Genomic DNA, 22,624 nt, shown 5'->3' on the forward strand with positions numbered 1-22,624 from the left:
CCAAAACCAAAGTTGGATAAATCAGTTTGTCTGGGTGAATCTACTGGGAAGAACAAGAGCCACGTAGGGACTAACCTGAGACACGGAGGCTGACTTGGTGTTCCCGCCAAGGAAATAAAACTTGGTTTTGGTTTCTGTTTCGTTTTGTTACAATGTGCTCAGAGAATTTAAAAATTCATTTGAAACAAACAACCTTCACTAGTTAAGTTTGCATAAAAACAAGTGTTTTCCTGATAATGTTGCAAACAGGTGAGGGGTCGGCTGGGAGGGTTTGCTTTTAATGGTGTGATTGAATTGGTCTTACAGGAACAGAAAACTTACAGTTAACTGTGGCTTAAAGGGGAAGTTCTGGAGTCTTAGGCCTTGCTTTGTGCCAGCATTAGTGAGATGGCTTAGCAGTATCTTCAGCGTGTATTCTAAGGCAAAGGAAATTCTGCCTCGTTGAGAATTGATCTGAGATGTGTGAAAGGCTTGGGCACAGGTTTTTGTATCCCTGCTATACACACTGCTTCAGATACTTGTGATACATCTTTTAATGAGGGTTTGCTTAAAAAGGAGCTGGGGAAACACTGAAGGTCCCCAGATGCTGAGGTGTTTAAGTTTGTGTGATTTATAATTTCCTTGAACATCTGTACAGAAAAATCCTGTTATATTTGTTCATGAAGTCAGGTTCTCCTGAAATAACTGTAGCCATCTAATTCAGGAAAGTAACTACCTCAACTTCCTCTCCACAGTTTTTCTAAGCTACCTGCTGTGGTGGCAGTTTCTGTATGCTCTGAACAGTGACTGAATTGGAGAAGACAAAAATATTAATTTAAGAAACTGTCGTAGTGTGAATATTCTCTTCAGCAGCTGCAGCAGGTATTGCAACTCATCAGAAAACAGAAAGCCTGTCTGCAAATCAACCTGACAGTAATATTAGGGGCACCACCAGGAATTTTGGTACAATTTGTAGAAATGGGAGAGATGAGATCAAAAAGTGGAGAGAGGAAGCACAGCCCCAAAACTAAGATTATGCATTAAAATATTTGGAGGTGGGAGCAGGTTCAGCTGGTGAGTCAGTACATACACAGATTTAAGAAACTAACTTTAGATTTGTATGCTTTGCTTCTGGTTTCAAGGATCATGTGCTTTAGGTTGAGAATTGACTGTCTCCAAGAGGTATTGATAGTAATGGAAATGAAATTAAAGGAATAGTAGCTTTGATCAACAGTGGACAGAATTATAGTCCTTCCAATGCAGTTTGCTAAGGCAAAACTTGCAGCATGAAGGAAAAGTGCTGTAGCAGTTCTTTGATGTAGAGGCAAATACACATCTCAATTTGAACTCTTTGGAATATGGCCAAAGAGCTGCAGAGTTTGAAATATGTAATTTAAATGGCTTTATTAAATCATTGTAATACCACACATACAGCTGCAGTTCCGTAGCAGCATCGCTTTGTTTTTGTTCATCAGAACTTAGCCTCTGAAAACAGCCATAAGATAAGGCTTTTCTGGACTTGGAAGTAAATGGAAGTGTGTGATATATCTCAGTCTTGGGATATAAATTGAGACCCTCTTGTAACAAATTAGATCAGTGATTTGGATTCTCCACAGGTGTGTTTAAACTATTTCTTAACATTTCCTCATTTAATTTTTGGCATTTCTCAGTTCTGTAATTAATACAAGTTTACACAAAGTAGATTTTAAATATGGACAAGACTGCTAATTGAGTATTCAGCTTGATTTTTTTCTCCCCCCACCCCCCATTTCAGATTAAGTATTAGAGCCTGTGATTGTGATATATTAAAATCAAACCATTCATAACTGCAACCAAATTTGAAACTTTAACAGACCACGAGGTGGTGAAAGTCATGGATTAACGAGCTAGAATTAGAATTCATTGGAAGTGTGTCAAGCTTTTGAAAAGTGTGAACTCATCTGCTGGGACAAAGACCTTCCTTCCATTTAGGTTTATCCAGCTGCTTCAGTTTAATGGCCAGTACGTTCAAACCCAAGAAACTGGAAGTTCAGAAAGTTGGGAAACTGATTTTATTTATTTATTTACTCATTCATTCCCAAAGTGTAAACAGTATCATGAGGTAAGGATGTAATAGGTTAAAGGTCATGGCCATTCTGGTGGATAGAAGGTGTCAATTCAATTTGTTAAAAATATATGTTGTAGCTCAGAACACCCTTTGATTGTGTGTGCCACTTAAAAGCTTCTGGGGCAAGTTTTCTCAAAGTAAAATTAATTTGTAATTGGATTTACGTTTCTAACTTTAGCTTTACTTAGTCTGCAGTAACTGTGTAGTAAGTAGAAGGTAATAAACTGTATTTTATGACATGATAGAGGTAATTGAAAAGAATGAGACCTTGGGAAATAAATGTGAAGGTACATAAATTGTCTAAGCAAGCACGTTGAGATAGCATGTTCTTCAGTTTAGCAAAAATGAATGAAATAACTGGTAGAAGGAAAAATGAATTTTTTTAGGGGGAAAAAAACCCAACACAGAATGAGAACAAAATCAGAGATGTTTCTTTCTTGCAGATTGGAAAGAATAAATCAATAAAATCAATCATTTTTCATTTCACTGATTTTTTTTTTTTTTAATGAAAAAAACCATCATGTAAGTTAGAGGTTTGTTTTGTGTTGGGGAAATTGAATGGCCACAAATAAACCAGAGGAAACTTGTACTGTTCATATGTTGATGATTTGCATTACAATCAGTGAGCTTCTGAATCTGTTCCGTCTTAAATATTACATTTCTTCTTTGAAAAGTGATGCTGTGTTACTGAGAGTGTTTATAGACTTCTTGTCTTGCAGGCTAATAAGAAACTTTATTATTTCTCAGAAAATGTATTATTTGCCTTAGTTAAATACAGAATTTTGAAAACCTCGTATTTCTTTTTCCCAGGCTGTTCGCTGCTATGAATCGCTAATTTTGAAAGCTGAAGGAAAGGTCGAGTCTGATTTCTTTTGTCAGTTAGGTCACTTCAACCTCTTATTGGAAGATTATCCAAAAGGTAAGACTTTTTATTTCTTCTGATAAGTGTCTTTGGGGGATTGTTCTTTGGTGTGACACAGCAGAATGAAAAACATTAAGATAACCCACTGTTTTCTTGGTTTGTACTGTATTTCAAAGCCTGTGAAAAAATTAAGACTGGTGATGTCTTTATGAAAAACAGTTGTATTCTTACTTCTTTTTTTTTTTTTTTCCTTAATGAAAAAAAATAATCAAACCAAAGCACTACTGGTTTAGGTATGAATATGAAGCTTCTTCAGTTTGTGCAGTTGTAGCACAGTGCCTGTTTTGTTTTTCTGGTTCTTTATTCCATGACTGCACAAGCAGTTGAGGCCCCCCCCAAGGCCTCTGAAGGATTATTGGGATGGTGGGGGACAGAGGGGCTTAGAATGAGATCCTGTCTTAGTGCTTGATGTATGTCCACAACCTCAACAGGTAAGGCTGGGCTGAGAGTGTTCATTTGGAAGCAAAAATCTGCACACAGAGGTTGTTCGAAGCTCTGCTTTAAGTATTGATTAGAAGAATGGGTTGTAAGGACTTGGGGATGGGTGGGTGGTTTTTTAGGTCTCTGCTCATCAGTCTTTGAAATTAGTGAAATGTTTTTGGCCATCATTGCAGCCAGTGGACACAGAACCTTATGTTACTTGTGCTGTATTGCTTGTGGGTCAGCAGAGTGGTTTTGGTAGTGGGGTGGATTCCCAGAGACACTCTGCTCTGCTCCTGACGGAGATACAGGGCCAGACCTTTAGCTTGTCCTGTTTCCACTTCATTGCACAGTGGCTGTCAGTCCCAGTGTCTGATGGCTGCCTGCCTTTCAGTGATTATAGAGGTGTGGGTGAGAGCTAGTTAGAACAGGGTGGAATTTTTTTTTTTTTAATGGGAAGTCTTTTTTCATTGATTTTGCTTCTTAGTTTTGATATGAATACAGTTCTGGTTGACTTTGTGTAGAGGAAAACAAACAACACCCTCACCTGAAAATGCGTACTCCGACCCCATACCCTTTTCCAAACAAAAATACTAGTTTACAATTACCTTGGGATGTAGAAACAGGGAAATGAATTACAAGGGATGGTAGTTCAAAAGCACTGCTCAGTGACTCAGGCTGGCTGTGGGTTGTTTCACAGCAGTGTCTGAGTCCCCTGGTTCACTGTGTCTGACAAAAACCAGTGTGAGTTTGGGTTCCTGGGACCTTCATTTTTGAAGTGAGAAGTGTTTAGATTTAAGATTACTCAGGAGGAATTTGCAGTTATCTAAATTCAGTCTGAAAATTCAGAAGGGTTTGGCTGATTGAGGCATCTGTCTTGTACCTCATCCCAGCCAACTAGTGTAATATAACCTCTGGTTATACCAAGTGCAGAGCCATGGGAAGATGTGAAGGGAACATGGCAACATGTTTGCTGTGGAATCTACTAAGTAATAGTCTGATCCCATGTTTTTGTATTTATTTTGTTTTGTTTTATTTTAAGAAAACTCTGCCACCCCCTCTGCAAACAGCTTACAGTGCTGTTCCTGATTAGCCTAATACAATTAGGTGTGATGTGAGTGCAGTATGACTTACTAGATATATTTTACTTAGCAAAACCAGCACAGGATTATGGGCTGAACTGTATTAACTCTGCTTTTGAGTTGATAACAGTTAAGAGTGACAGGACCAGGTGTTGCTATGGATCAGAGGCAGGGTTTACTGATGGGGAGTCTGCTTTGTACTCTGCATATGGTTTTTAAGAACAAGTGTTAAAAAAATCCAAATGATGATTGAAAATACCAGTTCTCCAGAACTGTAAATGAACATGAGCAGAACTATGTGGGAAGAAACATCTAGGTATTAAAAATCTGAATTGAAATACTTTAAACTTTCTTAGATGCCTATTTAAAGTCACATCTCAATCATGAAAGAAGTCTCAGGAAGAGAAAAAACTTTGTTAGTTGTGGAGTATTAAAAAAAAGAAAAGTGTATCTTTATTTTCAAAGAAATGGGGTAGTAGTGAAAATAATACTGGAGAAATTTAAATTGATGTGAAAAGAGAAGTTAAAGGATTTTTTAATTAAGTGAGGGACACGTGCCTGTTCACAACAGTTTTTGAACTCGAGTACCAAAGACTGTAAAAGTATTATCCTCAATGCAAAAAGTCATAGGTGTTCTATAATTAATTTACTACTGTTGTTTGAAAGAAGTAGGATGCTTGTGTCGCATTATAAATTTAAAGTAAAAATAAATTTTATTCCATGCTATGGATTCTGTTAGTTAATTATCATACATTCTAGTTGCAATTATAGTTAAATTTTAAATGATTTGCAACAGAAAAGAGAGTTCAGAATATTTTGATCTCACTAATGTATATTTTATCCAGTTTTTAAGTCCTGAAGTTCCAGAAGTATAAACTGCTGAAGAAGCATGATCTTCAGAACTATAAAACTGAAGTTAGTCTTGAACAAAGTTATGGAGAGGTTGATGTGTTTAATACATTGGATGTAATTAATAAAATATCACAAGATAGCAGCATGAGTAATGCTGCACAACTTTTATTTTTTTCTTGGAAGCCTATTATTTAATTAAATACCTTCAAGAAATACGTACACCTTTGTGTATAACGTAGAAAGTGTGTGTTTAATAAAGGCAAAGTTTTTGTTTAAAAACGCAATAGAATTTGTGTGAAGCAGAACAAAATTGTTAGTTGACTGCAGAACTGGCATCAGTGGTCAAGGTGAAGCAGTGCTGGGTTGATGGAGATCTGGGTTTCATGTGGATAGTTTCTTCTCTTGATCTCCCTCTCATTTTTTCCACAAATACTTTGACAACCAAGGACTGTGCAGTCGGGTGCATTTGTTATGTATTAGTGTTTTTACGTAGCTAATACTTCTTTAGAATGTGGTAAAAAAGCCTGTAAGTTGTTTCTTTATAAGAACTAGGATTCATACCCTGCAAAAGAGTGACCTTGAGAAAGATTCATGACAGGTTTCAGAATAAAACCAACATTATTGGAGCTAACCAGGCACAGCCCTTGCTGTGTATACACAGAGGATATCAGTGAGGGACAGGCTACCTTTGAAAGTGCAGGAAGTTGATGTCTGCTGAACTCTTCATTATATTTAGCATATATATTTATATTTTTAATGAAACCTGTTAAATGATGTATTAATTTCCCTTGAAGTGCATTATGTTTTCTGTCATGTAGCCACTGAAGTCCAGATTTAATATGCTTTTTCTTTTGTTTTTTTTCCATAAAAAGAAGTACTTGTCTCCAGCAGAAGTTGAATTCACATCAGAAATTACTGGATGAGATTCCTTCTCATTATATCTGAGCTTAGAGTGCAATATCCCAATTTAATTCCTAGCCTTTAAAATGTCTGAAGCTGGTCTGCAGCCTGTAGTTTTTCCAAAATGTAATAAGTTTGAAGGGCTGTTGATACCTAAAGGGCTTTCTCTGAAGTCATGGAATGGAGTTGTCTTGTTGTAGTGGCACTCTGCTGCTGTTAGGAGAAGGTCCTTTTTGCATATTCTGAATCCTATGAGCCAATGACTTGAGTTCAGATACTTCTGACCAAGGCAGGTGGATCCAGCTTAGCCCATATGCTCAGGATGGGTTCTCTGCTCTTGTGACTGGTCAGAATTTGGCTTCAGGGTTTCCCAAAATGGGAATGTTCTCTCCTCCCAGCGAGGAAAAGTGTTTTGTTTCCTCAGTAGCATTGTCTTAACTCTAATCTGATGTCTTCCTCCTTTCTTTTTTAATGAGGCAGCTCTTCCCCAGCTGTTGGATTGTTTCGGAGGCTCCCAAACCCGTTGTTCCTGGGCGTGCCTTTAGTGGCACCCCCGTGTCTGTGCTGGCACAGCTGAGCCTGCAGCTGTGTGAGGAACTGATCCAACTGAAAAATAACCCAGCACAAAAATGTGATGCAGTTGCCCCAGAATGTGAAACCTCAACCTTGGGTTTTGCTTGGGTTGTTATGGAGGCTTTTGGATGCTGGGAGCATTGAGAATCCAGATAGGACTCCCCGTGTAAACCTGTGAACTTAGTTTGCTACTGCATTCCTTGGGAGGGCTGGGTTCTTACCAAAATTATTTGCTTTACTCTTGAAGGAAACTGATGCTACATCTCTAGTTGGAGATTATTTTTTATTTCATGACTCTGCTTTCCATAAGAAGTACAGAGTGTGTAGATAGTGATGCTTAGGATTTGGGATCTAGTTGACTGCTGTTTAATGAGCTCATGGACTCTCACATCATCTGGGTTTTCCTTAGGGAACCTGTCATCCCTTTTGTAGAAGGGTCACATGTGTTGACCATGTTCCAGCCCATGACTTGGAGGACAATTGCACAAGTGGTGATGTGCTTTCATAATTTGCCTCCTTGAATTGCTGTTCTCTAAGCAAAATTCCTGGAAGTAGAAAATGCAATTAATGAATGATTTGGGACAAACATTCCAATTACTCATGCCACAGTTAGTAAAGCACAATAAATACTGCACTCAAATAATTCTTATTGCTGTACTCAAGTGGTGTTCACGTTTCTAAATGTGCTGTGTCTGAACAGTTTTAGCAATACTTATTTTGATTGTAGGTAGTGACTGCGTTGTCAAAAGCACTAATATAAAAATATTTTATAGAAGATAGTGTTTCTTAGTGCAGGGGAATTTTTTTTTAGTAATTGTTAAGCTAAAATTAAAAAAAAATGCCAGAAAAACCCCAGAATGTTTATTGAGCAGCTCATTTATTAAGATGCAGCCTAAACACAAAATTTAAACACTTTTTGATTGTTCATGTGTAAAATTGTGTGGTTGTAAGGCAGTTGCAGTACTGTAGAGAATTTCTCTGTGGTGGTTAGTGTCTTAGTCTTTTAGGAATTTGAAGGAAAGTGTTGTCATTAGGGAGCATTTCCATGTGCTGTGCTCTGAGGTACAGGATAGTAGGAGTCATTTTACGAAACGTAAGGGAGAACTTCCCAACATAAACAGGGTTTATGTGTTGGCTGCTGCCAGGCTGGTCTGTCTTACTGATGAGTCCTGAAGAACTCGAATGGATTTTGAGCAGCAAAGCCACCTGAATGAGTTGAGCAAGAGATGACTGTTTTCAAGTAAGAGTGATTTTTAGGTTTAAGGTTTTTTATTTTGTTTTTTGTAATTGGTAATAATTGGTAGAATTTGAGTTGCTTCTATTTAGAGCTGTTTATTTCATCTTCAGGATGGAGTTAAATTTTAGGTGGTTTATTTTCAGGTGGTTCAAACCATTACATCAGGTTGCTATAGAAAGGAGAATGTTATCTTAAGCTTAGATCATTAAAATGTTCTTTATAAATTGTGTGTGTGTGGAGCAGGGTTTAGCAGTAGACAGTTTTATTATAAAATACACCTGTGACATGGTTGTTGACTGGTTGTCTGAAAATTTTTATTTGGGGCAGTGTTCTAAATAAGCACTTAATTGTTAAAATTCCTCTTGTGGAATATGCTCTTTGAGGGATTTTTAAGCTTGATGAGAATCCATTGGGTTTCTTCTTCACTAATATTCTCAATATTTTAAGACCCTTCATAGAGTTCATGACCTAAAGGATCTGTAAACTTCTTGTCAAACTCTTTTGTATCTACACATTTAATACTTCTTGGAACAGTGAGCTTCACACCACTTTGCTGCATTGTATTTCCAGATGAGGATGTGCAGTTGTTAATAATATTTCTTAGAGGACTGTTTGCTGATTTTTCTTTCATAAATGTGTGCTTGTATTGCCTTTGTGTGTCTGCCTTCATTCTGTGTTTAAAAGGAAGACATGTTTTAGGCTTCTTTGATGGTCTCTTCGGTACTTTCAGCACAAATCTCTGGAGGAAACAGGGAGCAACCTCTTGCCTGAGGCCTTAGAACAAAAGACCTGAGCTGCATTTTGCTGCTCTCTCTTCCACAACGTTTTTTTGGTTATTATAGAATTGCAGAATCAAGTAGGTTGGAAAAGGCCTTTAAGATCACCCAGTCCAATTGTTCACCCAGCACTGTGAAGTCCACCACTAAACCTTGTTCCTGTGCAACACATCTACACATCTTTTAAATACCTCCAGGGATGGGGACTCCACCACTTCCCTGGACAGCCTGTTCCAGTGCTTTACAGCCCCCTTGGGTGACAAAATTTTTCCATTTATTCAATCAAAACCTCACCTGGTGCAACTTGAGGCCATTTCTTCTTGTCTTGTCACTGGTTGCTTGGAAGAAGAGACTAATCCACCCCCCACCTGGCTACAACCATCTTTCAGGGAGTTGTAGAGTATGATCAAGGTCTCTCCTGAGCCTCCTTTTCTCCAGGCTAAACTCCCCCAGCTCCCTCAGCCATTCCTCATAGGACTTGTGTTCCAGACCCTTCCCCAGCTCTGTTGCCCTTGTCTGGACTCACTCCAGCACCTCAATGTCCTTCTTGTCATGAGGGGCCCAAAACCCAACACAGGATCTGAGGTGTGGCCTCACCAGTGCCGAGTTCAGGGGAGGGTCACTGCCCTGGCCCTGCTGGACACACTGATGCCAGCCCGGTGTCAGTGGCCTTCTTGGCCACCTGGACACATGCTGGCTCTTGTTCAGCTGCTGTTGATCAGCACCCCCACATCCTTTTCCACCGGGCAGCTTTCCATCCCCTCTGCCTGTGGTGCTGCAGGGGGTTGTTGTGACCCAAGGGCAGGACCTGGCACTTGGCCTTGTTGAACCTCACACCACTGGCCTCAGCCCTCCAACCCTTGTCCGGGTGGTTGAGGATGATATTAAACAGGACTGAGCCCCAGACTGAGTCCTGGGGAACCCCACTGGTGACCAGCTGCCAGCTGGATGGAACTCCATTCCCCACCACTCTCTGGGCCCGGCTGTCCAGCCAGTTTTGTACCCTGTGAAGTCAATTCCGTTGACTCAGCCTTGGAATTTCCTCACCTTTTGACTTCTTGAATTTTATGTCTCAGCAGTATTCATCTTGCTAGGTTAAAACACTCTTGTGGGTAAACATTGCACTGTAATAAGCTGTTTCTACATTCTGCATATGTCTCCTAAGTGTTTAATGAAAGTTTGTTTTTTCCTGGAAGTAGTCAGATTTAAAGCAAAAGATAAGCCCTTTTAATGCTTCCATTGTGCAGTTCTTCAGTTAATTTTCTATCTTACTATTTGTTTTCACATCAACTAGTGCTTGCATAAAAATTAAAATAAAAATAATTCTATTTAAGAAAACACATATTGATTTACGCAGAAGAATATGGAGCTTTGGGTTGTTTTGAAGTTTTCCTTTCAGGGGCATGTCATCCAGTTAATGCTTGCTGGTTTTCAAGTTCAGTTAGCCAAAAGTCTGTGTTAGTCACATTTAGCCTTGCAAGGTGCCACTAGATGGTGTTAGTATCTAGTTCACTTTTTCCTTACTCAAGCACTAAAATACTCAAACTGCTCCATGTTTGCCTCACTTTCGAAGGCCTCTTGAATTTTAAGGTATCAAAAAGTAGGTTTGTTGGAGCAGATCATAAAAGCCATCCTTCTGTGACTGCATGATTTGTGTTGAGAAGTGCTAAAGATGCCAGGTGGGTGGGTGTCATTCAGTCTAGACATTTTGCTCCCCATTTTCACCTTTCTTGTTTGTTTAGGTTATGTACTTAAACTCTTGGCATGAAGAGAGGTTGTCTTATTACTGAAACAACTATGCATTTTATAAAGTTTTGCCAATTTCTCAGGAAATTAAGTAGATTAAAAATAAATAAAATCCTGAAACCACCTACATGGTAATTATGTCAAATCTGTTTTGTATTCTCTATGTGATAGAATCACAAGGAATCTTAAACAGGGCTGGATGAGAAAGAAGTGTTACCCATGTTTTGATTCTGACATATCCCTTGATCTCTTGGTAGGAGAGGAAGCCACACTCTTACAGGGCACATAATAAAGGCTGTCAGGGTTAAAGTAACTCCACACATTGCAAAGTGGGTAGTTCTGGGTGTCTGTAAAAACCTGTAAGAAGAGGAAACCAGTAGACTCTGTGTGAACTTACTGAGGGTCAGCTCTGCATTAGGTGCCTGAGGATTAAAGACGGGTTCTGAAGCAAACCTGAGCTGAGGAGGATTCTTGCTGATCAGTAGCTGTAATTCTTTTAGGAAGGCAGTGTTTGTTTTTCAGAGCTATTTTAGGAAAGCATTCTTTTGTTTTCATCAAGCAGTGTAGCTGATGGTGATTGATTTGAAAAGCTACATTTGCCTTTGGAGTGTACCCCTTCCCTGCCCTCTTTAGGGAAGGATGAAAATGCTGTGTCTGCCACTCAGCAGGTTTAATGGTTTTCAAAAATGTGATCATAAGGATGTCAGAAAAATAATGTAGATTGTAAGGTTTTGGAGAGAGATGTATAAACTGATACAATAAGTAATGAAATACTGGACAGAAAGAGGGAAATAGGTAACTGAGCACTTTTAGGAATTCTTGGGTCACTTGTCCAGTATTTTTTTAAGTGTCTGAATGTGGTCTGTCAGCTTTGTGTTTTTAAGAGTTTTCTGTGGTTGACTAGATAATTTTACAAATGTACCTGTCCTACTGAGCTGACACTCAGTCCTGTTCTTTCTGAGTCCAGACCTGCATTTTCTGGATGCTCAGGAGTGTTTTGGATGTGGAAAAAAAAATTCTTGCATCGTTCAACAATTCCATATTGTAAGAGTTTCAGTGGCAAACTTCTGAATTGGAAAAGCTCAATAATAAGTTCCTAATCAGAAGATTGTCTGCAGAATCCTGCTGTGCCCAAAAGTGATTTCAAAGCACTCATTTAATAATATTTTGAAAGGACATTTTAACTGAAATGGGGTAGTTCAATTGTATCTGTAAAAATGAGAGCTGACCCTGTTTTGAAAGAGGGGCAGTAGTTGATAGAATCGTTTTGTGACAAAACTTTTATCACCTTGGAATGACCAGTCTTGGATGGAAAGTAAAGGTGCAAATAACATTGCAACATTTAGTGCTGAGGGGGTTTTTTTGTTTGTTTTTGTTTGTTTGTGGTTTTTTGATATTGCTAATGTGGTGCATGACACAAGTGACTGTTTTTTTCACTTTTTAGTAAACCAGAGCACACCCTGTGTTTCACATAGGGACTTGTGTAAAATTCCTGTTGCTTGATCTTGAGCAGATCCAGTTGCTCTTTTTTTCTTATTATTCCAGGATAAAATTTGCATTTTGAGGGATTTGCACTCATTTCCTATAGATAAAAAGTTAATTTAAGGGAGAAGTTGCTTGTAGTTCCATGATACATTTTTTTAAGAAAAGCTACTAATTTGTACACCATGGAAATCATGATAAATGTCTTCTTCCTGGTGGCTCACTCAGGGACTAGGAAGTATGGTAGGGTTCATATTTATGGTTCATGTTCTGCTTTTAAACTGGGTTGGTTTAGTTCTTCAAAAATCTTGCTTTCATAATTTGATTTCTAACATATATATATATCTATAACTATATATTTCTAACATATATGCAAGATTCATCTTAGGGGGATATGCTTGATTAGGGATGTTTCAGGTGGGCTCTGGCAAAAAAATCCCCAAAACCGTTTTCTTGAATTCTCTTTTTCTGTTCCTTTAGTCCTTTTCAGCAGAGCTTGAGTGCTCTTGGAGCAGATATTTAATCCAGATGTAAAGGGGGCTGAAATAATGTTTCACAGGTAACTTACTGGAAGTTGAGCACTTATTAAATACGGAAATTGTGCATCAACAACAATTTCTAGTTGTCTGACTTCCATAAGGAGGAAAGGGACATCTACCTCTGGTGTTAGGGAAACTTCCATGATTCATCGTTATGCATTTTCAGCACAACTCTTGAGAATTTTAGCATTTCATGTGCAAGAAGTTCAGGAGGAGCAGAATACTGTTAACCTGGAGGCAAAGCCTGGATCTCTGGGGGTTGCTGAACCCAGGGATAGGATTGGGCACTTCAGGCACTGACACTGACTGTGGTGTCCTCTGAATTCCTCTGGTAAAGTGACCTTTCTTTGAATAGAGGCTTTATCTTCTTAGCATGTAAACATGAAATTCTCCTTCAGCAGTCCACGCTTTCCATGTGCTTGGTTTTATTTGTAATGTGAGCTTGGCATGTTGAAATGGTCACTTCAGCTATTCCTAGGGGAAGTTGTTCAACTTTATTGAAGAATGGAAGAGAAAATCATTGGCAAAATCAGCACTCTTACTGAAAACTGGTAGAATATCATGGAGCAAAGTCTCCTTTCTGTAATAACTTTTCCCTATATTAAATGAAGGTGCTAAAATTTGCCTGGGCAAGTTTGTTTCTGAGCAGTTTCTCTCTTGCTTTCTTCTTTTTTTCCTATTCTTTTAAAGATCTTCTGTTTATTTATATATTTTTTATACTGTTGACATTTTATAAACTTATTAGCAATACCTTAACTGCTTTAAGGAAACATATTCCATCTCTTGTTTAATTATTTATGCTCATGTGGGTGCTCCCTGTATATTTTAACAGCTACAGTGAAAAAGTTCTCCCTTTTATTTTCATAGTGTAAGTCCTTAGTGTTGTATTCAATGTTCTTTTCACGTTTTTATTTTATCCATATACCTTTTATATTTGACTGCAGTAGTTACTTTGTTAAAAAAATAATAGTTTACAAGAAGTTCTCAGTTTCCTAATCTTGCATAATATGGTGGTGCTGACCTCTGTTTGAAATATGCTTTAACCTTTAAAATGGGGATAGGTACTGCTTGAGTAAAAAAAAAAATCCTTTTTTCTTTTTTTTTAAAGTGTGGTGCATTACAAAACTGTTTCACTGTGTGTGTGTGTGTGTGTGTGTGTGTGTTCCTATTCAGGAAAGAAAAGTCATTAGCATGTTCAGAACCTAATTATTCCTTTTTGTTGAAAAGTTATTAATGATACCTGGAAGAAGTTGAATCTGGAAGGACTGTTTTGGGACAGGAGGATGTCTTGTGTTATTGTGAATGCCCTTTATAACATAATTACAGAATGTGACTGAAATATGCTTATTTTTAATGTTTTTAAACTTACATTGTTAGACTGCAGTCATATCCTTCAGTTTGTACCAAATTTTTTTGGGGGGGTGGAGGAGGAATTGTATTCTTAAATTGTGGAAGACTTTGATTTTTCAGTGATTTTGCTTGTCTAAGTTGCACGTAAACATTTAAACATATTGCATGTTAATAATGTCCAGATGCCTGAGTTTATTTTTCTACTCTGGGCATGTAAATGAGTCACAGTTTAGAGCATCAAAATTAGAAATTGGCTTCACAAGCGTTTCAGTGGTGAGGAAAAATTTCTGAGCATTGTTCAGCGTGTATGAGTTTACAAATAAAGGTTGTGAGACTGTAGACAGGTGAGTGCAAAGGTTTATTTTTAAGAGAAAACTCTGTGTGCTTTATTGTTATGTGTATGTTCTTATTTCAATTAAACTCAAGGACTTAAGTTGCAGAAATGAATATTCAGGACAGGTATTGAAAGGTATTAAAATTTAGGGACATGGTACTTTCAGGAAATATATCTGCACATAAAATACATGTTGTTCTCTACTGTTTTAATCTGTACAGTGCTTATAGTTTTTCAAAGCAGGAGTTGCCTTTTTTATTGTTTGGAAAATGCACACTGTGTAGAAACAATTCTTAAATCTTAAGGAGCAAACACTTGAAAAATCAATACCTTGGTGTTTTCTACAGGGAGTCTTTACTTAAAAGTCTTCATTTTTGGGTGGTTCCTAGGTGGTTCCTAGGAAAAGGCAAAGCCAGTTTGTGTTCTGGTCTGGCGTGGCCTGTTAGCCAAAGGGGCAAGATGAATCAACCAGAATTTTTAGTGGGGAAGAGGGAGCAGGAATAGTGATTTGAGAAATTGGTTGCTAAGTAGAGCTGATATTCTCCTGAGCAGAGCTGTTCTTAGCGCTGATTTCCAGGTTAGTCTTGGTCCTCGCTGCTGAATAAAATGTAAGCTTTTTTTCCCCCCCACTTGCTTCTGCTTCTCTAGTTACAGAATGAAAGGGCATGTAAAATTGATTTCTCTTTGTATGTCCCTCCTCACCAGTTCTTTAGAAATTACAGGGCATCAGGGAGCATGGTAAATGAGCTACATGATTAAATTTTTAAGTCTTACAACAGCTTTTGTCCGGGATGAAAATCCCAAAATTTCAAATGATTTCTTTGTTATAGGTTTTCTTTAAAATATTGCTTGATTTACATTTTTAAGATTAATAATAAATATACTTTTGGGTTGACGTTTCATAAAACAAAATTATAATCTTAAGGAATGCATTGCCCACAACAGTGTACTTATCATGGCAGTGTAACTTTTATTAAACCATTTATCATTTTAGTGTTGTGTATTCTGACTCTTAAGGTTTTCTATCTTTTTTCTTCAAAGAAAATGAAACAAAACAAATTGAACATTCATTTTTCTTTCCTACAGCATTATCTGCATACCAGAGGTACTACAGTTTACAATCTGACTACTGGAAGGTCTGTATATGCTGCCTTTTTTTTTTTTTCCCTGTTTTAATGTATTGTTGTAAATGTTTGAATTTTAAAAGTAAATGCTGTTCAATATAAGTTTGGAGTATCTGCCTGCAATTACTCTTTGACATACTAATTGGGTCTTAAAGTAAATGTTCACCTCTATGTACGATTTATAAGAAATCTCAGTGGAAATACATCTTCACACCATGTATTGAAAACAGCACTCAATTAAGTTGACAAGTTTTAGATTTATTTTTTTTTAACCATCATTATCCATTACTTCAGGGTTTTTTATGCAGCACAGATACTTGGATATATGTGAGTATTGAGAGCATCAGAACCACTTGAAAGCTGCTGTGCAGGCGTTTGACCTGTACTAGGAAAAATGTTCTCAGGTTGATTTTTGTTTCCACAGGCACCAAATTGTTCATATAAGACCTTTTCAGTATTTTAAATAATGTTCTTACATAAGATAGAAACAAATCCTGTTAGTATAGCTGCCCTCTCTGTAAGCTCATGTAGAGGTATCAGCACTTCAAATGAATAAAATTGAAAAAGTTCTTATTGTCAAAAATAGTCAGCATTGGTAGATTGTCACATGAAATAATCTGAAGGTCATGATCTAGACAGGTGCAGGAAAGCACCTAACAGAGTACACAGTTGTTTGGTATTAAACAGCTCTTTTCCTTAGAAGTGGGTAAATGCATATTTCAAATAGGGAGGGCTAATGGAGATACATCCGTACCTGGTGTATATGGCATTAGAGAAATAACATTTTTTGCGTTCTTTGCTTTTCATAGGGACTGTCAAAACATTCTAAAAAATAATGTGGCAGCTTCTTCCACTTGAGTATTGGAAAGGGACAAAAGCGGGGTAAATTAGGGGAGAAGAATGAAGTGAAATAAGTGTCTTATGGCAGATGGTCCAATTGGAGGGTCCTGGGAAAATGGTTGGTGTTGTCCTGTAAGGCCCCTGCTCCAGCAGAAGTTGTGCAAGTGCCATTTTTGCACAGAGCCATTTTGGAATTTAAGTAGTTTCTCCAGAAGTAACCCTTGCAGTTTAAAAATTACAACAGTAAAATCATTAATCTGTTCTTCTTACATGCTCTTGGAGAGTTAGTTTAAAGGTTGCTGTAAATGAGTGCTGAAATCAATCAATTAATGAAAAATCTATTGTAATAGCTTCTGTTGTTTGTGCTCTTTGACATTAAGCATTTCAGAGTAGTTTATGACTTGAATTTTTTTTTCTGGGTTTTATTCTAATGGCTCATTATTGGAAGAAGTGGTAGATGATTAGTAAATTATTTCTGCTGCATTTTTGGAGATTTCAGGGGAAATGTAAATTGTTATATGAATTTCTACAGGCATAGGGTGTTTCAGTGTGGCTCAGAATATTGTCTACAGTTAAAATAAATGCAAACTCGTGAGTGTTGTGCAGTTTAATTTGAAGAGCACGGATGGCAGTAAAATGTGTGATCTGTGCTTGACTTCTTGAAAGGAATTTCTGTTTGTATACAAAGTGCTCGTACTCTAACACACCTCTTCATTGTGTCTGTCTCCAGAATTTTACCATGCAGAGATTATTTCCACAATTCCAGTTGCAAGCATGAGAGCATTTCTTGCAGCTGATGAAACAGCATTTTGTCTTCTACAAATGAAAAAAAAAAACAACCCAACCAAAACAAAACAACCACCAAAAGAACCCACCAAAAAAACGTTACTTTTTCTTCAAGTGTTCCTCCCCTGTGAAAGATTCTGTACTACGTGATCTCATTTCTTATAAATGTGTAGTCCAAAGTGTTTTTTTCCCCCATAACCTTAGGAGATTCTATTAATTTTTATATTCATGAAAAAGAGCCTGAAAGAGTCCAAAACCATTTTTCAGCTAATAACTTTTTTTTACTGAAACTGGTAAAAATCACAGGTGAATCATATTTCATCTTTTTAATGGATGATGAAGCTATTCTGGAATTGGCAGTGGGAAGCTGCCTGGATTGGGTCTAGAGAAAGATCTCTTCCTCCTCCCCCCCAACTGAGAGGATTTATTATTTCTTGTCATCCTTAATGCCTTGTGTCTGTAAGTAGTCAAGAGTAGTTAAGTTTGTGGTGTATTTTTGGTCACACTTTTCGTGCTGTTTTATTCTACTTTGTGATTAAATTTTTTTTATGAAGAGATACAGATGGCAAAAAAAACCCCACACCCCACAGTCACATTTCCATCTTTACCTGCTGTAGATTTTTTTAAAGGTTTGTGGGTTTTTTTTCAGTTCTTACAGGGTTAGATGTCATCAATATTAAGTTGTTGGAATTTGTGATGATAAAGAAAGGAAGAGAAGGGTATGAGGGAAGGGTGATATTTGTGAGTTGTGTGAGACAACTGGGAAATTGGAGAGTGCTGCATCACATGAAGGTTATTACATAAGGCAGGTTTGGAATCAGACAGGAACAGTCTTACAGACTTGGGCATTGAATCTGAAATTATGTACTGTCATGCAGTGCACATTTCTGTGGTTGGAATAAGTGGTCCTGTAAGTTCTTTGTTTTATAAAGAGAAAACTTCTAGGATTGTGAGAGACTTCAGGTTGCTTAGGGTGTAGTTTGGCCCCCTTTTATAGTATTTTTAGTCTTTGCTACTTTGGGTTTTTTAAGTTCTATGGGGATGGTAACTGAGCATTACTTTCATGCAGTGTTCATTCTATGATGTTCAGTCTACAATTCATCTTTCTCCCCCACCCCTTCTCCCCCAGTGGTTTTTTCTGATGGCCTGAATTTCTTACCAGGTTGTTTTCTGTCAGAATTTGGTGCCTGGGTTGTTTTGTTGGTAATACAGTAAGCATTGTGTTGTTCCTTTGGAACAAAAAGAGAAGGAAAAAACACTTTAGAAAATATATTCTGAATACGTACTGTAGTGAGAAAAGTGAAGGTGAAGAGTCAGGATGGTGCTGTGTTTTGCCATTTACCAGATTAGTACTCCCTCTGTGCTCACGAGATATTATTTCCTTTCCAGGAAGTAATACCTGCATGGAGAGTTTTGAAAGAGCTGGGTTGCATTGTGCTATATATTCCTAAATAGACTGCTTTTTGCAGTAATTTGGGCACCCACAGATCAACATAAAATGGCTGAGTTTCTGCAATTTTTGTTCTGCACAGGCACTGTGGTACCTTAACTATCTGTGTTTTAAAAAATTATTTGACTGGAAATCTGACAAAGTAAATATCTCAACTTGGATAAAAGCTGAGATAACTTTTCATTCTTGCATTCAAGTAGTTTTCTCAATGTTCCTTCCTATGTGCCTATGCTAAAATAAATCTCCCTTCTGTGCAGTGTACTTCATTCTGATTTCCTTTTAAAACTCCCCTGTGTCAACATGTTGAGGGAGGTGAGGAGGACTGTGGGGGATGAACGGATGTGAAGGGCAGTTCAGGAGAGGGAGACAACCAGAACTGCAGTTTGTAGGTTTTGATGCTCCTGGGAAAATAAAGATATCAAGTGTAAGTGTCTGCCATGATTATCAGTTTTGACATATTCTGAGGAGGCAGCATTAGAAGCTCAGCAAGGAGTAAGATATTCCTGATTTTATCCAAACATGATGGCAGATATCTGGCACCTGTAGAAAGTTATTTTAATCGTCTTGTGGTTGTATTATAATGGGCTTAATCATACTGAACCTTTTTATGTAATGCTTGGGTTTGGGTAGGGTCGCCCTAACAGAAATTTCGGTGATTTGAGTGTGTTTAAGTCTATAAAACATCTGGATCTGTTACATTGACATGGTTGTCCAGGGTAGGAGTGACCTAAGAACCTTATTCCACAGATTTGGGGCTGCAGGAAGTTTCAGTGCTCACTAGGGAGATTCCTGGGAGGGTTGTACAGAAGAGCCTGGTTACCTGGTGCTTTGATTAGATCTCATCTGCTTTGGCGTGGCACTGCTACTGCAGCCCTTCTGTGGTTTGATAATCTTGATTAAAGAGTATTTGTGGCCTTTGCAGGTCAGTGAGTGTTCTCACATTGTCAGTTAGAAATTGTGTGACTGTAGCTGTTGCAACACAGAATAAATAAAACCTTTTGGTACAGGTATATTAAGTAGCAGTGAATTCCCATGTGCTGAGTCTCTGCAGTGCTTCCATGAGCATCTATTAGTGACATCTCTGTGCTTGGGGAATGAATGTAAAGCTTTCTAGACAGGATTAAATGCAGGGGATTGTGGACAAGTAACAAGGAGCATGAGGACAGCACTGCTATTGTACCTTATTCTGTATTATTTCATCAAAGAGTAGCATCCTGTGTGGCTTCAAGGCTATTTTATGAAAAGCTATGTTTTATCAGAGTAACAGAGGGTGCACAGGTACTTAAATATTTCTGTTGGTGTGAATAAAGTGAAGGATTGCCAAGGCACAGCATGTAGAAATGCATCTAAGTGAACTTTAAAATAATGGCAGTTACTGTGGAATGAGTTACTCCTGTATCAAGGAAGACTGTTTACCCTGGACTAGGATGCTGGAACTTAGACTGAGAATGCCTGAGAAAGAAAAGAAACCTCAATTTATTCAGCTCTACTCAACTGTAGTATCTCTTTATAGAGTAGTACTTGGAGTGGATCAGTCAGAAAGTCTGAATGTTCCTTGAAATGTTTAAGGAACACTTAATTAGTGAGTTACATCCTCCAGCATGAATTCAGATATAGACTTCTTGTTAGCTGTTGACTTTGGCTGGAAAGTTGCCTAGAAGGAAAGTAAATCTGTCAGGCACTCCTTATCATGTTATGAAAATGGCCCTAATAAACTTTCTTTTTAATAAAGATTTCATTTATGTGGCCGGGGTGAAAACATCAAAGAGGTTTAGTGAACCCCAGCAAGGATTTTCGAAGACCTACTTCTGTGTTCCAGTGGATTTTAAGAACATCTGGGTGCAAATATGGTGCAAGCTGAATTTACAGTTGCAAGGCTATACTGTAGAAGACTGAATGGTCTAGTCAAAAAATAAATAAATAAATAAATTGAGAGAGGGAAATAAATCCTATAGTTTTCCAGCAAGGTAAGATATTTAGTTATGGAAAGTACCTGTTTGGTTTTCCCTGCCCTTGTGAACTGGACATTAGAATTACTGTCTGAGTTCAAGTGCTTGCCTCAGACCTTCTTCATATTTGTCTCTTAAATAAAAGAAATGATTCTTGGAAATTAAATTTTTGGCTATATATATGCAAATAAGAGAATTTATTCTCACTTTTCTCAGATAGTCTTTATAAAACAGAGGAGAATCCAAAATCATACAGAGGTATTGCAAAGAAATGACAACTACAAAACACTAAAAAAACCCTAAAATAAAAAAACACCTAAAATTCTCTTCAGAAAGTCAAATGCCAAAGGAAAATGCAATTGTGTATGTGGGTGCTAGTCATGTAAGAGGGATGTAATCTTAGTCTGTGCTGAGTTGTTGCTTTGTTACAGAAAGCAATTTTACAGCACTCCTTTTTATGTTCATCTAAAGTGTATTTGAGTGCCAGGTAGTTTTTTAAAATGCTATTATGTAATTAAAGCTATGTAGAAATTTCTCAACCCCATGGCTGAAACATTTGTAATTAGTAGCAAAGCTTTTGTTTTCCAAAGAGCTGGAGTAACAAAAGACCAGGAATGTTAGTTTTCAGATGTGTCCTGTTGCTTGTTTCAATTGTTTTATGCAGCTTCTTTTCATGCCTCTTGTTTTTTTTCCATTTTGTTAGGTGAAATTGCTTTTTGGGAATGTTTTCTTAATTTTGTAAAATAGGAAAACAATTTAAAAAACATTAATGCTTTAATTTTGTTTAAGTTTTGCTGTCTCTTTTTCTCCAGACTGTAAGTCTGTTTCTCCCTTTATAAACAGTTGGACAAAAAGCAATTACTAGACATACTGATAACAGCAAATAAGAGAACATTTTGCACCTTAGAGGATCTGTTATAAGACAGCAATTTTCCACTTCATTGACTCACAACTGTTTTATTTTCTGCAGTAAACTCAAAAAACCAAGTAGTGTTTTAGACAGAATTCATCAAAACTTCCATTATTTTTTAATTAGATACAAATGCTAGGATTAATTGAAACAGTACAGTGGTACAGGATCAGGTTTGCTGGAGCAAACACCTTCCTGGAACAAAAGTCGGGGAAGGAAGTAGGATGATTTGTGAATGCTGCTTTTTATTTAAGAGAATTTTAGAAGAATGGATACCCCATATAAAGAGGTAAAGTTCCCTTCAGAAAACAGAATTTAAAAATGACACGAAAAACCTTTAATATAAATTATTGCCACGTAGCAACACAGGGTTTGTGCAGGAAAAGCAGAAAGACAGAAACAGTCCCTTTGATCAGAGGAGACATAATCAGAGAAGCATCGAGAAGACTTGATCAGGAAAGCCAAGTTTCAGAAATCCTCACTGAAGGTGAAATTTGCTGAGATTAAGAGCATTGCAAAAGCAACTGGGAGATGCAGCAGTGACCTAAAGATGGGTGAGGTGAAAACCTGCAATTCAGAACATATTTTCAAATCACAATGATGGGGTAGCAATGGAATAAATAGAAGGAGGAAATGGAAAATCAGAAGGTGAAAAATAAAACCAGAAATTGAATAGAGATTCAGTGAATCTGCAAGGCACCGAGGAGGGAGATGTTAATAATCCCTTCTGTCTGCTCTTTGCTTCTATCTGACTCTATAATGGTCCTCAGCAAAGCATGTGGGGTTCTGTACTACCCCTCACTTTTGACTAAAGAGTTTTTGGATTTCAGTCCTTTCCCTTGAAGGGTTTTGATGAAGACATTCTGGTCATGTTCTGAGAAGATATTTCACTGAAAAAATAATACTTTCAAGACCTAATGTAGACTGAGGGGGGAGAGACGCACACGATGATATTATGTGTTATGGAACAGCAAATGAAAAATAGAGATAAGTTTGTCCTAATTTTTAAATGCTGATGAGAGTGGGTCATCATAATGGAGATAAAAAGCATTTTTATGGGATTTAATGGGCTAAGCATTTTCAGGAGACTGTTGTGGAAAGCAGTCTGGAAATAGAGTCTGAGTCTGATACAACATGATAATATAGGATGGGAAAAAATCTCATGCCAAGAAAAAAGAAAAGGAGAAAAGGGGAGGGAGAAGACTGAGGAGAGAGAAAACTGCAAGGCCAAGTGAGATTGAACAAATAATGTGAAAGAGAAGAAAC

At 37.5% G+C, this 22,624-nt stretch overlaps 1 protein-coding gene across 16 annotated transcripts in view; it reads left to right on the forward strand.

The window, feature by feature from the left end:
• KDM6A (lysine demethylase 6A) overlaps nt 1-22,624 on the forward strand; it is a 150,986-nt gene that overhangs the window by 30,928 nt on the left and 97,434 nt on the right. For all 16 annotated transcript variants that reach the window (XR_003535132.1, XR_003535135.1, XR_003535134.1 and 13 more), the window contains exons 3-4: nt 2,897-3,005; nt 15,386-15,435. Coding sequence is in view for 8 of the 16 variants with exons in the window: in XM_027689155.1 (XP_027544956.1) it covers nt 2,897-3,005; nt 15,386-15,435 (159 nt within the window). In the remaining 8 variants the exon portion in view is untranslated. The remainder of the gene's footprint in view (nt 1-2,896; nt 3,006-15,385; nt 15,436-22,624) is intronic.

Source organism: Neopelma chrysocephalum, unplaced genomic scaffold (assembly GCF_003984885.1).
Source record: "Neopelma chrysocephalum unplaced genomic scaffold, ASM398488v2 Primary Assembly neopelma1_76, whole genome shotgun sequence".
Taxonomy (NCBI): domain Eukaryota; kingdom Metazoa; phylum Chordata; class Aves; order Passeriformes; family Pipridae; genus Neopelma; species Neopelma chrysocephalum.